Source organism: Chelonoidis abingdonii, chromosome 8, assembly GCF_003597395.2.
Source record: "Chelonoidis abingdonii isolate Lonesome George chromosome 8, CheloAbing_2.0, whole genome shotgun sequence".
In the NCBI taxonomy this organism is placed as follows: domain Eukaryota; kingdom Metazoa; phylum Chordata; order Testudines; family Testudinidae; genus Chelonoidis; species Chelonoidis abingdonii.
Window position 1 is genome coordinate 87,722,796 of NC_133776.1, and position 12,605 is coordinate 87,735,400.

Here is a 12,605-nt window from a genome sequence, read left to right on the forward strand (position 1 = left end):
ATAAAATGTAAAAACTTAAATATCTTAGAAACAGTAGCCAATCAGTTGTTTTAATTGTCATATTTGAATTCACCACATCAAAATACATAATAAATACTACGTTTTATCTCTGAAGCAGACGACTTCTCAAAAATTGTAGACCAGTGATAATTTATTTATTCCATTCAGAAAGTAAGTTCAGTGGCTCATCATTCCAACGAACTCTCAAAGTTCCTCTAGCTCAAAATCATTCTATTTGCCCTCCATTGTACCTTCTTCACATCTGAGAGTACTTGGTCTTTTGGGTTTTATATCAATTACGGCAGAGCCTCATACTAAATTACAGAGAGGGACTCACAGCATTAAAAGGGGAAGAGAAAAAAAACAACAACACTGATTTTTCATCTTTAAGCTTACATTCTTCTCCTTAAGTACCACAAGAAACTATTTCTTATTTTTATTTATAAAGTGTAATCCTGCAGGTGAATGCTGTTAATACACTTGTTCTGGAAATGGTATGGTCTCAATAAAATGTTTTGGATTTTTAGAAAAAATGCTTATATGCCCAGGTTGATGGACCTTCACATGTTCTAGATACCAAAGTGATCGACCAAAACCATGTAGGAGGATTAATAAAATTCAATAAAATGAGACTAGTTTGATTTTATGCAGATCAATGCTAGTAAGACTGTCGGGATTTGCAAATGGACAACCAGTATCTGGCTTCACGATGATACTTCACTCAGCTGAAGCACACAGTAATCTTACTAATGAATATCATTACCCCCTTCATAGATTAGCCAGCTGGTGAGTTACAGGAATATTTCATTAAGCAGATAAATTTCAGAGCTCCCGCCCCCCCAATCTGATAAATGATACCTACTATAAATGCAACTATAACAAAATTTCTGTAACCAAGTACCATATTTTCCATCAACATGGAACATCAGTCATTAAACAGAATGACATTTACTTACACTCCATATTCTCAGTGCCCTTGAAGGGTGTTTCAGTGAACAAGCACTGTATGTACATACTATATGCACAAGAAAACAGATGTCTCTTAAATCTAATGGCATTTTTAATGAGGCTCAGAGTCAGCCTGTCTTACCATTGACCCTCAATACCGTTTACAAACAGTTCAGAGTTGGAAAATTAATTTATTATTATTATTCCAGACCCCAATAAATTAAGCTATCACTTCCTTCCGAGCATCTAAGTTTGTGCCAGATTTGAAAACTCTGGATCAAGACACAGGGTGCATACAACTGCTATGCCTAATTTATGCATATAAATACTCTGTTACATGCCCATTCTATGCATTTACAAGCATAACAGGCCTAGCTGGCCACATGTTCATGCACATCATAGATTAGGCATGTTCATGCACATCTTAGATTAGGCATGCCCAAATGTGTGTCCATGCCTCAAGCTGAAAATATAGCCGTTTATGTCTAGCCCTCACAGCATCTTGAAAGCCCTTTGTGGGCCTTCTGCACTGTGAAGTATCTTTTGAAAGCTATGAACCCTTCCCTTGGTTGAAAGACCAGGATAGAACTGATTGCCTGAAAAAACAGTTTGCTTCCACCTGGCTGACACTACGAATGCCATCACATTAACTCCCTGTGATGTTAGTGCAGCAAAGAGTCCTGTGGCACCTTACAGACACATTAGAGCATGGGCTTTCATGGGTGAACACCCACTTTGTTGGATTCACCCACGAAAGCTCATGCTCCAATATGTCTGTTCGTCTATACAGTGCCACAGGACTCTTTGCTGCTTTTACAGACCCCACACTAATAGGGCTCGCCTCTGATATGTGATGTTAGTGTTTGATATGAACCCACACAAGCAAGTAATTTCAGAGAGAAGAGATTCCAGGTGGGCACTCTGGACCTGATTCTGCATGGCCTCGCACTTTGAATGATCATTGACACCTGTGTAGAGTGAGCACAGAACATTCCTGAATCAGAACAGGTGCCATGGAGATGACACTAGGGCTCTACTCTCACTAGAAAAAAAAAAATGTGGGTTAACTCAATTTTGCTAAGCTGAGTTAATAAACATGAGGTAAAAGCCTAGCAAAGACAAGACAGTTTGCATTCTCACATCTGTTAGTATGTTGAGATAAAGAATAGAGGAGAGCCAAAGCCTTAACTTTACCTTCTAATTTGTGTGCAAAGTACAGACTATCCTGCCTTCACTAGGATTTTGTGTCAAGTTAAGAATACACATTTTTTCTAGTAAAAACAAGATGACCTAAGTGTAAGGGAGTGTAGTATCAGGCCTCAAATCTAACTCGTCATGTTGTATCCTACCCCTCCATGTCACAGTTCAGGGAGCTATTACTTGTCTCAATTTGCTGCAAAGTGGCACATAAAAGGGTGGATTTTGTTTCAGTTCATATCTGTTTTCCCCTTCAGTGTGAATTCCTCTCTTTGGATGTATGTCTGTAGAACAATGCTAGTGCAACAAATTTTTGTAGTTTGAGGCATACTCTATAACTACATATAGAGCCTGCTATCCGTGTTAGAACAATACAATGCAGCTCTCTTGCACGAATTAAATTAAAAACAAACATTTCAGAACAAAAATGTGTAGTGATTTAGAGGGCCAGCTGTTTGTGGCAGCAATCAGGAAAGAATCCCTACTTACAACAGGCAGCTTTGCCAAAAGGTTTCAAGTGCAGTAAGACATTGGCCACTGCTGAAGACAGGACATCCAACTTGATAGACCCATCATCTGAGTGAATATGGCAAGTTCCATGTTCCAGTTCTTTGAAAAACAAACCACTTAAACATGGTATTTTTGTGTTTCAGCAAGATCTCCCAGGAACAGGACCAATTTCCATCCATTCTCTGTGAGACACTCTCAGGCTGGCACTTTCAACATCTCAGATAACATGGCAAAATACAAAGCTATGAACAACAACTATAGTACACTCAAATTCATTATGCAAATGGTGTGCATCCAACTGGCTTTGCAGGGAGGAAATCCTTGTACAAACAAAGCTATGGGATTAAAGGAGCTTTCTGTGATCATCAATTTACAAGCAGTGAGGAACTATAAAAGGTCAAACTTTCCATTGCATTTGGGAGGTTGGGTGCTGTGCCATATCTGAGAGTTTAGTAACGGCTTAAGAGATGCTCAAGAAATCTCCGTATTGCTTTGAGCTTGTTGCAAAGGTCAAACCTCTTTCAAGGGAAACAGCATTTTAGAAAAAGGACATAAAAGTAAACTCCAGGACTACAGAATAAAAAGTCAGAGGAGAAAACAAGGCATGGTTTACTCACCAGGCGTGTATTAACCACAGGAAACAGCAATGCCAAGAGGGCCCCATTTAACATATGCATCTGTAACCTTAGAAGAAAGAGGGGCAATGTTATTTTCATGGCCTGAAAATTAAGTATCAAAGGTGTACTTTCAAAATATTTTATGTACTGTAGAATGATTTTCCATAAAGTAGCAAAAGCTCTGTTGGCTTGAATTTGCATAAAGCCATTAGGAGTCCTTGTAGCACCTTAGAGACTAACAATTTATTTGGGCATAAGCTTTCGTGGGCTAAAACCCACTGTTAACTGTCATATACTGGATAAAACCTCCCTAATAAACGTTTAAATAATTTCCTATAGTGAGAATGCTTTCTATAATGAGCTTTGGATTCCTAAGTGGTTTGGACTGCTGGTCTGTAATATGGTCATGCCAGGGGCTGCTGGAGGGTTTTTATTTTGGGGCTTAAAATAGGTATTTCACTTAATGCCTTTATTCCTGTTCAACAATAAAAAATGCATGATGTCAAATTAAGGCTTCAGAAATTTAAGCAGCAGCACTGTTTTTATGAATGGTGTCTAAGTTTAAAATGTAAGAAAGATTCATGCATTCTACATTCAAGCCAACAAGGCAAATCTTGAGAAGGGGACAAATAGGGAAAACACTATTAACATGCTGTATTTCCTATAACTGATTTCACCTTAAACTACCATCTCATCTCACATAATAAGTAGAATCAGTCCTGTTTAAGTCTGCATTACAGAAGAGATACAGTGCATATAAAGCTCCATATGGTGAGAAGAACTGGCCAAAGAATCTGTTCAGAATAACACTAGTTACAAATGATTGCATTCCCCCCTCCCCAAAATAATTATTCACAGGAGTAATCTCTGCTGTTCCACTCTACAAAGGGTTGAATGGTATTTGTGAAATACATTTTCCCGATCATTTGGGGAACATTTTATTTGCAAGTTATTTTTCCCTGTTCTCCAATCCCAAGACAAAAACCAAGGAGCTACACCAGCAGTTCAATTGTTTGTGCATCCTGAACCCTGCAGGATGTGAGCTGCAAGGGGAGCCAAGCCTAACAACTCATCCCTACCTGGTAATCATGATATTAACATGCTGAAATGGGCAAGCTAGTGGCAAAAAGGCTAATACAGCCAACACATTCCTCTGAATCCAAGCATGCATTGCTGTGAGATTGTATTTTGATAGAGAAATGAGCAGATCCTTGAGCTTAGTATGCATTTCACTCACAAAAGGAGTACATGGTTCTGTTCTCTCAAAAATCTCAGTTCATCCAGGCTTAGTCCTTAATAGCCCTCTTGTATATCCAACTAAAACTCAAGAGAATACGAATGCTGACTGAAAGCACAGTGTGCTCTCCTCGGTCATGCAGGATCCCAGCTCAATCCAAAATTTACAGAGGCAATCTGACATTCCTATGCATGGAAACAAAAGTTAAGTATCAAGGGATGACTGTCATGCAGAAATATAAAGTTAAAACCAGGCCCCAATAAACCGTTGGAAAGTCACTTATCTTTGCTTACAAATTCACTACATCTTTAGACCGTTTTAATTACAACTGAATTCAAGCCCACCTGGACAAACAGAGTCTGTTTATTTTCACAGGAGTAATCTCTGCTGTTCCAGAATGAATGCAGAGTCTGTGTTTATTTTCTCTTCTCCCAAAATTTCTTCAAAGAAAACAACAGGAACCACAGGTCTGAAGTGGAGCAGAGCACTGTAGCTGCCTAGGCTGGATACCAAGATTCTTGGGCAATGGTGCACTTGGTGAGAAGGAACAGGAAGCAGGAGAAATGGGACTAGCAAGCAACCCTGAAACTTGGCTAACAAAGAGAAATGGGAAGGATAGAAGGTCCACCAGTGCCTGTTGTGGGAAACTGCAGAAGTGATCACCAAGTAAGAGAAGCCCACCTAATCCAGGCAAAGGGTCCTTGTTCAACTACAAGAGAGATCCTGTCAATGAACCACAGGGGAAAATTCCTCCCTGATTCCACATTTAGAGATAGTTCACCCCTGTGCATGAGCTCACCCCCATCCCTGGTCTTCAGAGCCTGAGCTGCAACGTTTACACTGCTGGTTTTTGTGCAATAGCATGAGTCCTGCAAGCCTGAGTCTGTAGATCCAGACTCAGACTCGCTGCCAGGGTTTTAAAATGCAGTGTAGACATACATGCTATATCTAAACTTTAATTTTTAGTTGTGTTTTAACACTTGTTAATTAACATGACTAAATTCTAGAGTAGATACTACACAAACTTTGTGCCAGGGTATGTGTCTGTTCCTTGCCATGTTTAACCACCGGCTTCTAGCATCTACACTTAAATTTACAGTTATCTTATTTATCATGTATTAAAACACAACAAAAATGAGACATAACAATCCCTGTCTGGCAAATACAGAAGGAAGTTTAAGCACTTTAAAACACCGTGTTCGTTATGAGCTATGCAGGGAAAGATGAACTAGTAGTTAGGGTGTTAGCCTGGGATTCGTGAATCCTGGATTCAATTCCCTGCTCCGTCCACAGATTTTCTGGGCAAGTCACTTAGTGTCTCTGTGCCTCAGGTCCCCTCTGTAAATTGGAAATAAATAAAAGTTCCTCATAGGATTGTTGTGAGGATAAATGCATTAGAGACTGTCTGATATTATGGTAATAAGGGGTCACTGAAGTACCTACGATAAAAAGCCAGCCACTAATAGGGTAGAAAGAGCCTAAATTTCAGTCCTTTTAACCTACAAGGAGTAATTGGTACAATATCTGGAACACTTGTTTGTATCATTCTAGATACTTGCAGAAGGGATTTCAAGCTCTAAACACTTGTATATTAAAACGCACTGCCCCAGAAAAAACACTGACTGCTTCAAAAAAATGATAACATACTTTAGAGCAGGGGTTCTCAAACTGGGGGTCGGGAGCCCTGAGGGGGTTACAAGGTTACTACATGGGGGGGGGGGGTCGCGCGCTGCCAGCCTCCACCCCAAACTCCGCTTTGCCTCCAGCATTTATAACGGTGTTAAATATATTTAGAAGCGTTTTTCATTTATAAGGGGGGATTGCATTCAGAGGCTTGATATGTGAAAGGGGTCACCAGTACAAAAGTTTGAGAACCACTGCTTTAGAGTACGACTGACAAGACACAAGATGGAGTAAGTCTGATGCTATAACCAGCACATGAAAGAGAATCCAATTTCTGTGGTTTGCTCCTCGGTTGATGTTTTAGTCATAAACTTTATCTGTTACCATTCTTTCCTAAGCCATTACTTGCCTGGCCCATTTCTTGCCATTCTCCCTCTGAGCAAACAGTTAAGTTACTAAATAGAAAGATATATTGACCTCAAATTTATGAGAAAGTTCTTTGAATGCACAGGGCACTGGAATGGGACTCAGGAGACCTGGTTATACTCTTGACGCACCTTTGGCAGAGCCAGGTCACTTCACCGCAATCACCCCTCATGCCCTGGCTATTTAGATAGTAAGTTTTTGGGGACAGTAGCCATCCTTTACTGTGTTTACACTATATGTCTACCACAGTGTGGACCCAGTTATGTTTAGCAACTCTAAGTGCTACTGTAACGTACATAATTAAATTTCAGGAACAGGACAAACATTCACACCAACAAGTTTATCTCGATCTGTGAGCAAGAAGGGGCAGAGGAGATAAGCCCGCAAGACCCATTACTGAAAATGCTAATGCTAAAATCTCATTACAAGAAGAATCCCGGATTCTCAAATAAGGACATTCATAAAGCCAGAGCTGACATGGTGGTGAATGACCAAAAGGTAGGCTCATTTTTGAGCTCACATCTGTGGCTTAAATAGTAGGAACATATGTATCATTGGAATCCAAAACAAAATTTCAGCCATCTGGAAGCCAGTACTATATTTTTACTCTAAGGTGGGCTGCCACACACAGGCTGGAATTTCTGCTCATTATCACATTGACTAAAAGCATCTAAGAGTTCTCAGCAATTGTTTTATATAGGTACTGCGGAGATTGAGGCTGTAGTCAATTAATGCACTAATGAGCCACATGGAAATGCAATAACTTCTTGTTCTTACATTTCAAAATACTTGAACTGGACTAAGAAAACTTATATTTCATTTCACACAGGCCATCACAGCCATCAGAAAGTGAGGTTTTACAGTCCTTACCCAAACTGAGCTGGAGCAGAAACAATGACCATGGGGTACAAGGATTGGTATCCCCTTACATATCTCAAGTCACACAGTCCCCTGGACAAACTCATTTAAAATCCTATCTGGGCTATTTGGTCTGTCCACTTTTAACATATCCAGTCGCTTTATTATAAACACATTACCTTTTATCTCTGCAGGCAATATCCTGTCATCCTTACTCAGGCAGAACTCCTGTTGAAGTCAAGGAGTAAGAACTGCAGGATTTAGGCTTATATAGCAAGGGTTCAAAGACATGCTATTTTATCAGTCAAACGAAAATGGAAATTTCACAAGGATTCATGCTAACAGTTCTAATAACCTTGACTAAAGAACATAGAAACTGCATTTATCACTATAGGTTCTCTTGAGTGACATATTGTAAGAGATAATCTCATTGCACATATTCTTTCCCTTTGGACTCCGTAGGGACAGTGTTCAATTAAAATAAAAATGTCTTTGCAAAGCGCTCCATAAATCAATTACTGTGATTTCAAAAACCACGCCATACCAGGCACATCAGGGTGCAGGAACAGCTATTACCAGACCCAGGAAAAAGGGTGGTTTTCATTTTTAAAAAGAAAAAACAGTTTTGATTGAAACTGGTGGAAATCAAACTTTTTTTTAAATGAGACTTTGCACTGTATTCAGCAATACAAGAGCCAAAGCCAGTGTCCCCTTAAGAAAGTCTACATGTTCATATGCCAAAAGGGAAAGAGACAGACCGTGCACAAGTGTAAGCAGATTCTATTATAATATTAAAAGATAATCCTAAATTCAATAAAGCAGCCTGACATCTGGACATTAGAGCACAGACAGCCCTCCAAAGAGTAGACCACCCACATTCCTCTTTTAAAAATTCCTTCAGCTCGTATCACTTAATTTTCAGAGTCCTCACTTCTTCCAAACTGACACACAACCTGTGAAATTAAAATTCTAATTTTTCCTTTCTCTCAGGAGGCAAGGCTTTACTGGGGTCAGGACATATCAAGATGGAGACTGCAAGAGGAAACAATCTCAGGCATCAGTTATAGAGCTGATTGTTGGCAGAGGACATGTATTTCGCATATCTGAAACAAGAGGCTGTAGCTTCTGCCTAATATGGTACACCCAAGAACACACAATAGAATCCATACAGTGTTCACCTCCATATCCTGATTGCATTTTGTTTTTGAATTTGCTGCAAGTAATCCACATACAAGATTCCCTTAGAGTCAATATGGCATTTAGAAAGCCTATTCCCATTTATTAAAAGTACAGTGTCCAATGACTCTCACGGAGAGAATTTTTTGTGCAGGCACTTGCACAATAATTAGCAATACTCAAGTACTGGGTGCTGAGAAACAGAAAAGGTTATAGTCTGGGCAGAAAAATCACTTTATTTACTCTTTCCACTATCCCACTATTGTGCTGGAAAGTCCCAAGTAAGGAGGATGACTAAGAACTACCACTTCATTTTGAAAGCTCTGGCTCCACCACCAACTCTCCATGCCACCGTCAGTAAGTCACTTAGCCTCTCTTGTGCCACAGTCTCCCCATCTGTGAAATGAAGAGAAAGTGATTTACCCAGCTCTATAAACAGCTTTGAGAATATTTGCCAAGCCTGGCTCAGATGAATGCTGGTAGTCCTTTGAGATCCTCCAGTGGAAGGCACTGTACACCACTAATGCTAAGTATTATTGTTATCCAACGGGAATACTTGAAAGCTCCTTATATATATCAGAGTCGTGCTCCATGAGTTTATAGCGTAACCTCACACCAGATTAGACTCAAAATAGGCTTGTAACAGTTTTACGGACACTGGTAAGAAAAAGTTTTATTTTTCTCTTCATGTAGCAATAGAAAATCAGCACAAATCAGAAAGCCTCTGAAGAGACATTATCTATGGCAGTGGCACTGATTTCCTTTAAAGAGTTAAATTATTCCACTGAGTGAAGAAAATAGGCAAAAATAATTCCTCCCATTACTCTCCTCCCCTCTTCCACCTTCCCCCAATAAAAACAGTTAGTTGAGGGTATGGGCATTACATCACTCTCCACCTGTACTTTGCAAAATACAATGCTAGAGAAAACATGAAGCCAAATTAATCCCACAGTCCTAGCTGAGCTTGGCCCTAATGGCAGAGAAGGAGAGGAGCAAGTGACTTTTCACTTTTCCTATGCTGGAGCTGCCAGATGTGGCCCCTAGCACAGGATAGAGTAGCCTGTTGGCTTCTCTAATTTGCACCCAGCTGCCCACAGGACAAATGGGCCACTGCCTCAGCAAGATACAGCTCTGAACGTGCTCCTTCCCTCAGAAGGTGGTGTGAAATGCCACAGCAACTCTATGCCTGCTGTAGACTTCCCTGTGAAATTCCTGTGAAATTCCCAGGAATCCCTTACTGTATCTCTGTGGCTTCATTAGGCTGGCTGCATGGAGCAACAACGAATCAGGCTCATTGCCTTGCAACTGCTATAAGTTATGTCTACACTGCAATTAGATACCTGTGGCTGGCCTGCACCAGCTGACTCAGGTTCATGAGGCTCAGGATGCAGGGCTGTTTAATTGCAGTGTAGATGTTCAGGCTCAGGCAGCAGTCCAAGCTCTGGGATCCTCCCATCTCGCAGGGTCTTAGAGGCCAGGCTCCAGCCCAAATGTGGATGTCTATACTGTGTAATTAAATAACCCCACACAAGCCTGAGTCAGCTGGCATGGGCCAGTCAGGGGTTTTTAATTGCAGTGTAGACACACCCACAGAATCCCAGCCCATTCAAATTCCTCTTGCCCTGCAGAGTGAGTTCCAATCAATGGTGAACTCCTCTAATACATTGTCTTGCATTTCGGTAACTTACTGCTTCCACCTTAAGTAACAACAACAACTCATAGCTCAAATATAGTGCTTTTGATCCACAGATCTCGAAGCACTTCACAAATGGAGGTAATTTACATTATTTTACAGATAGGGAAACTTAGGCACAGTGAACTGAGCTGAAGTGACATTCCCACATTACTCATCAAACCAGAGGCAAAGCTGGGACTAGCACATAGGTCTCACAAAGCCCTGTCCAGAGCTCTACATCCACTGGGTCACACTGAGTTCCTTATTGGAAACTTAGTGCTACTGTAAAAACTGCCTCAGGTACTATCATCACCTTTCAAGTTAGCACCAGTAAGTCATGTTGTTGTTTTTTTCAAAATAAAGCTTTAAATATTTTTTTTTTAAGAAATAAAGCTTTAAACGTTTGTTAAATCTGTCTGAGCAACTGGTAAGAATTTTGGTGCAGCTATTTGATGTTTAACTCTATCTTTATGGCATTTAGAATGTGTTAATCCTATAGAGCCAGCAGAATGTCACAGAGGAATTAATACATTTTAAAAAATGGTAGGGGGAGATAATCAAAGGGCATAAGGGATGTGATGTAGATTACACAAGCCCAGAATCTAATCAGTGCAAGAACACCTGCATCCATCATTGAGTTTGCTGAGCCATTGCCTATTGTTAGAGAGATCAAACACCCTCAAAATACGGAAACAAGTTTAAGCATGGCAACAAGCCCTGATTTAAGTCATGTACACTTTCAGACAGTCTTCTACTTTTCATTCCAGCCAGCTCCAGGCTACAGTACATGACACACAACCTAGACATATAACTTTTAAAACATGGCTAAAGTCAAAGCATTACAACCTATATACATTATGCAAATAGACAGGAAAGCAGTGAGAGAGAACGGATGTTACCTGAACAGAACCATTGCACCACGACATGGGGGACAGGCGAGGAGAAAAATCTGAAACATTAAACAAAAAAGCTGGTTATTGGTATGATTTTTTTAAAATTAACTTCCTCAACATTTCTCTCCTTCTCCCACATGTCACATATAACTTCCGACTGGATGGACTGTTCCAGCTGCAGTAGGTCTTTGTACCAGGAAAGGGTTTAAAAGCATTAGCAAGCTAAAGATTCCACACCACCTGCAAACAGATCTGAGCAGCAAAAGTGAAATCTAAAACTTCATTTCCCCAAGTGCAAAATGCTCAAGTCTGATGTCCAGTCCATCTCGAGTGCTCTCCATTACAAGAGCTCCTCAAATACTGTTGCTGTACAAGAGCAAAACTACACTGTCATTAATTATTTCTACTGTGACAGCTGTCAGGGCTCCAATCGGCAGCAAGGCCCTGTTGTGCTAAGTTGGGGGTTCCCAAACTTGGTTCATGGCTTGTTCAGGGTAAGCCCCTGGCGGGCCGCAAGACGCTTTGTTTACCTGAGCATCCGAAGGTATGGCCGCTCGCAGCTCCCAGTGGCCGCGGTTCACCATTCCCGGCCAATGGGAACTGAGGGAAGTAGTGGCAAATACTGAAGTTAGTTATCTAAGGCACGGACAGGTCTAAAAGTGACCACTGTCTTTCCAAAGCACTGGTATGAACTGCAGCAGTAAATGGATATACATTTCCTGAGACCAAGGATAATGCAATGATAATGGAACAGCGGACAAGGTGGGTAAAAAATGATTATTTTTAAGAGCAAAAAAAAAAATTGGATTTTTTATTTAAATTAACAATAGTTTTGTTTTTAAAGAAAATCAAATTAATTTAAATTGACAACCTATGTTAAGGCTTAGCCTTCTTATAATATATTAATATGATTTAAATTAAATAAAAATGTGACATTAAGTAGAACGCATTTTCTGCCAAGTTTTAAATAAAGTGAAATTACTCAACTGGTGGAAGTTGTTGTAAGATGAGGCCCTGAAACATAAACCCTTGTTATCAGAGGCCCGGTATGAGGCCTGAACCAAAGGAATGGTCAAGACTTTGTTAACATAAAGCAAAGTTAAGCTGTGAGCCAGAGGCAGGCCCTGCTGCCAAAAGTTGGCAAGAAAAAGGCTGCTAATTGGATGTTGTCATGGTATAATTCCCCACTCTGAACCTTAGCGTCCAAAAGATGGGGTACCAGCATGAATTCCTCTAAGCTCAATTACCAGCTTAGAACCTGTAGCGCTGCCACCAACCAGGAATTCCAGTGCCTGGTATACTCTGGTCTCCCCCAAAACCTTGCCCGGGGACCCCCAAGACCCAGACCCTCTGGATCTTAACACAAGGAAAGTAAACCCTTTCCCTCACCGTTGCCTCTCCCAGACTTCCCCTCCCTGGGTTACCCTGGAAGATCACTGTGATTC

General features: G+C 40.5%; 1 protein-coding gene across 2 annotated transcripts in view; it reads right to left on the minus strand.

The window, feature by feature from the left end:
• TMEM164 (transmembrane protein 164) overlaps positions 1-12,605 on the minus strand; it is a 93,048-nt gene that overhangs the window by 30,805 nt on the left and 49,638 nt on the right. For both annotated transcript variants that reach the window (XR_012656413.1, XM_075068815.1), the window contains 2 exons: positions 11,167-11,216; positions 3,273-3,339 (listed from right to left, as the gene is read on the minus strand). Coding sequence is in view for 1 of the 2 variants with exons in the window: in XM_075068815.1 (XP_074924916.1) it covers positions 3,273-3,339; positions 11,167-11,216 (117 nt within the window). In the remaining variant the exon portion in view is untranslated. The remainder of the gene's footprint in view (positions 1-3,272; positions 3,340-11,166; positions 11,217-12,605) is intronic.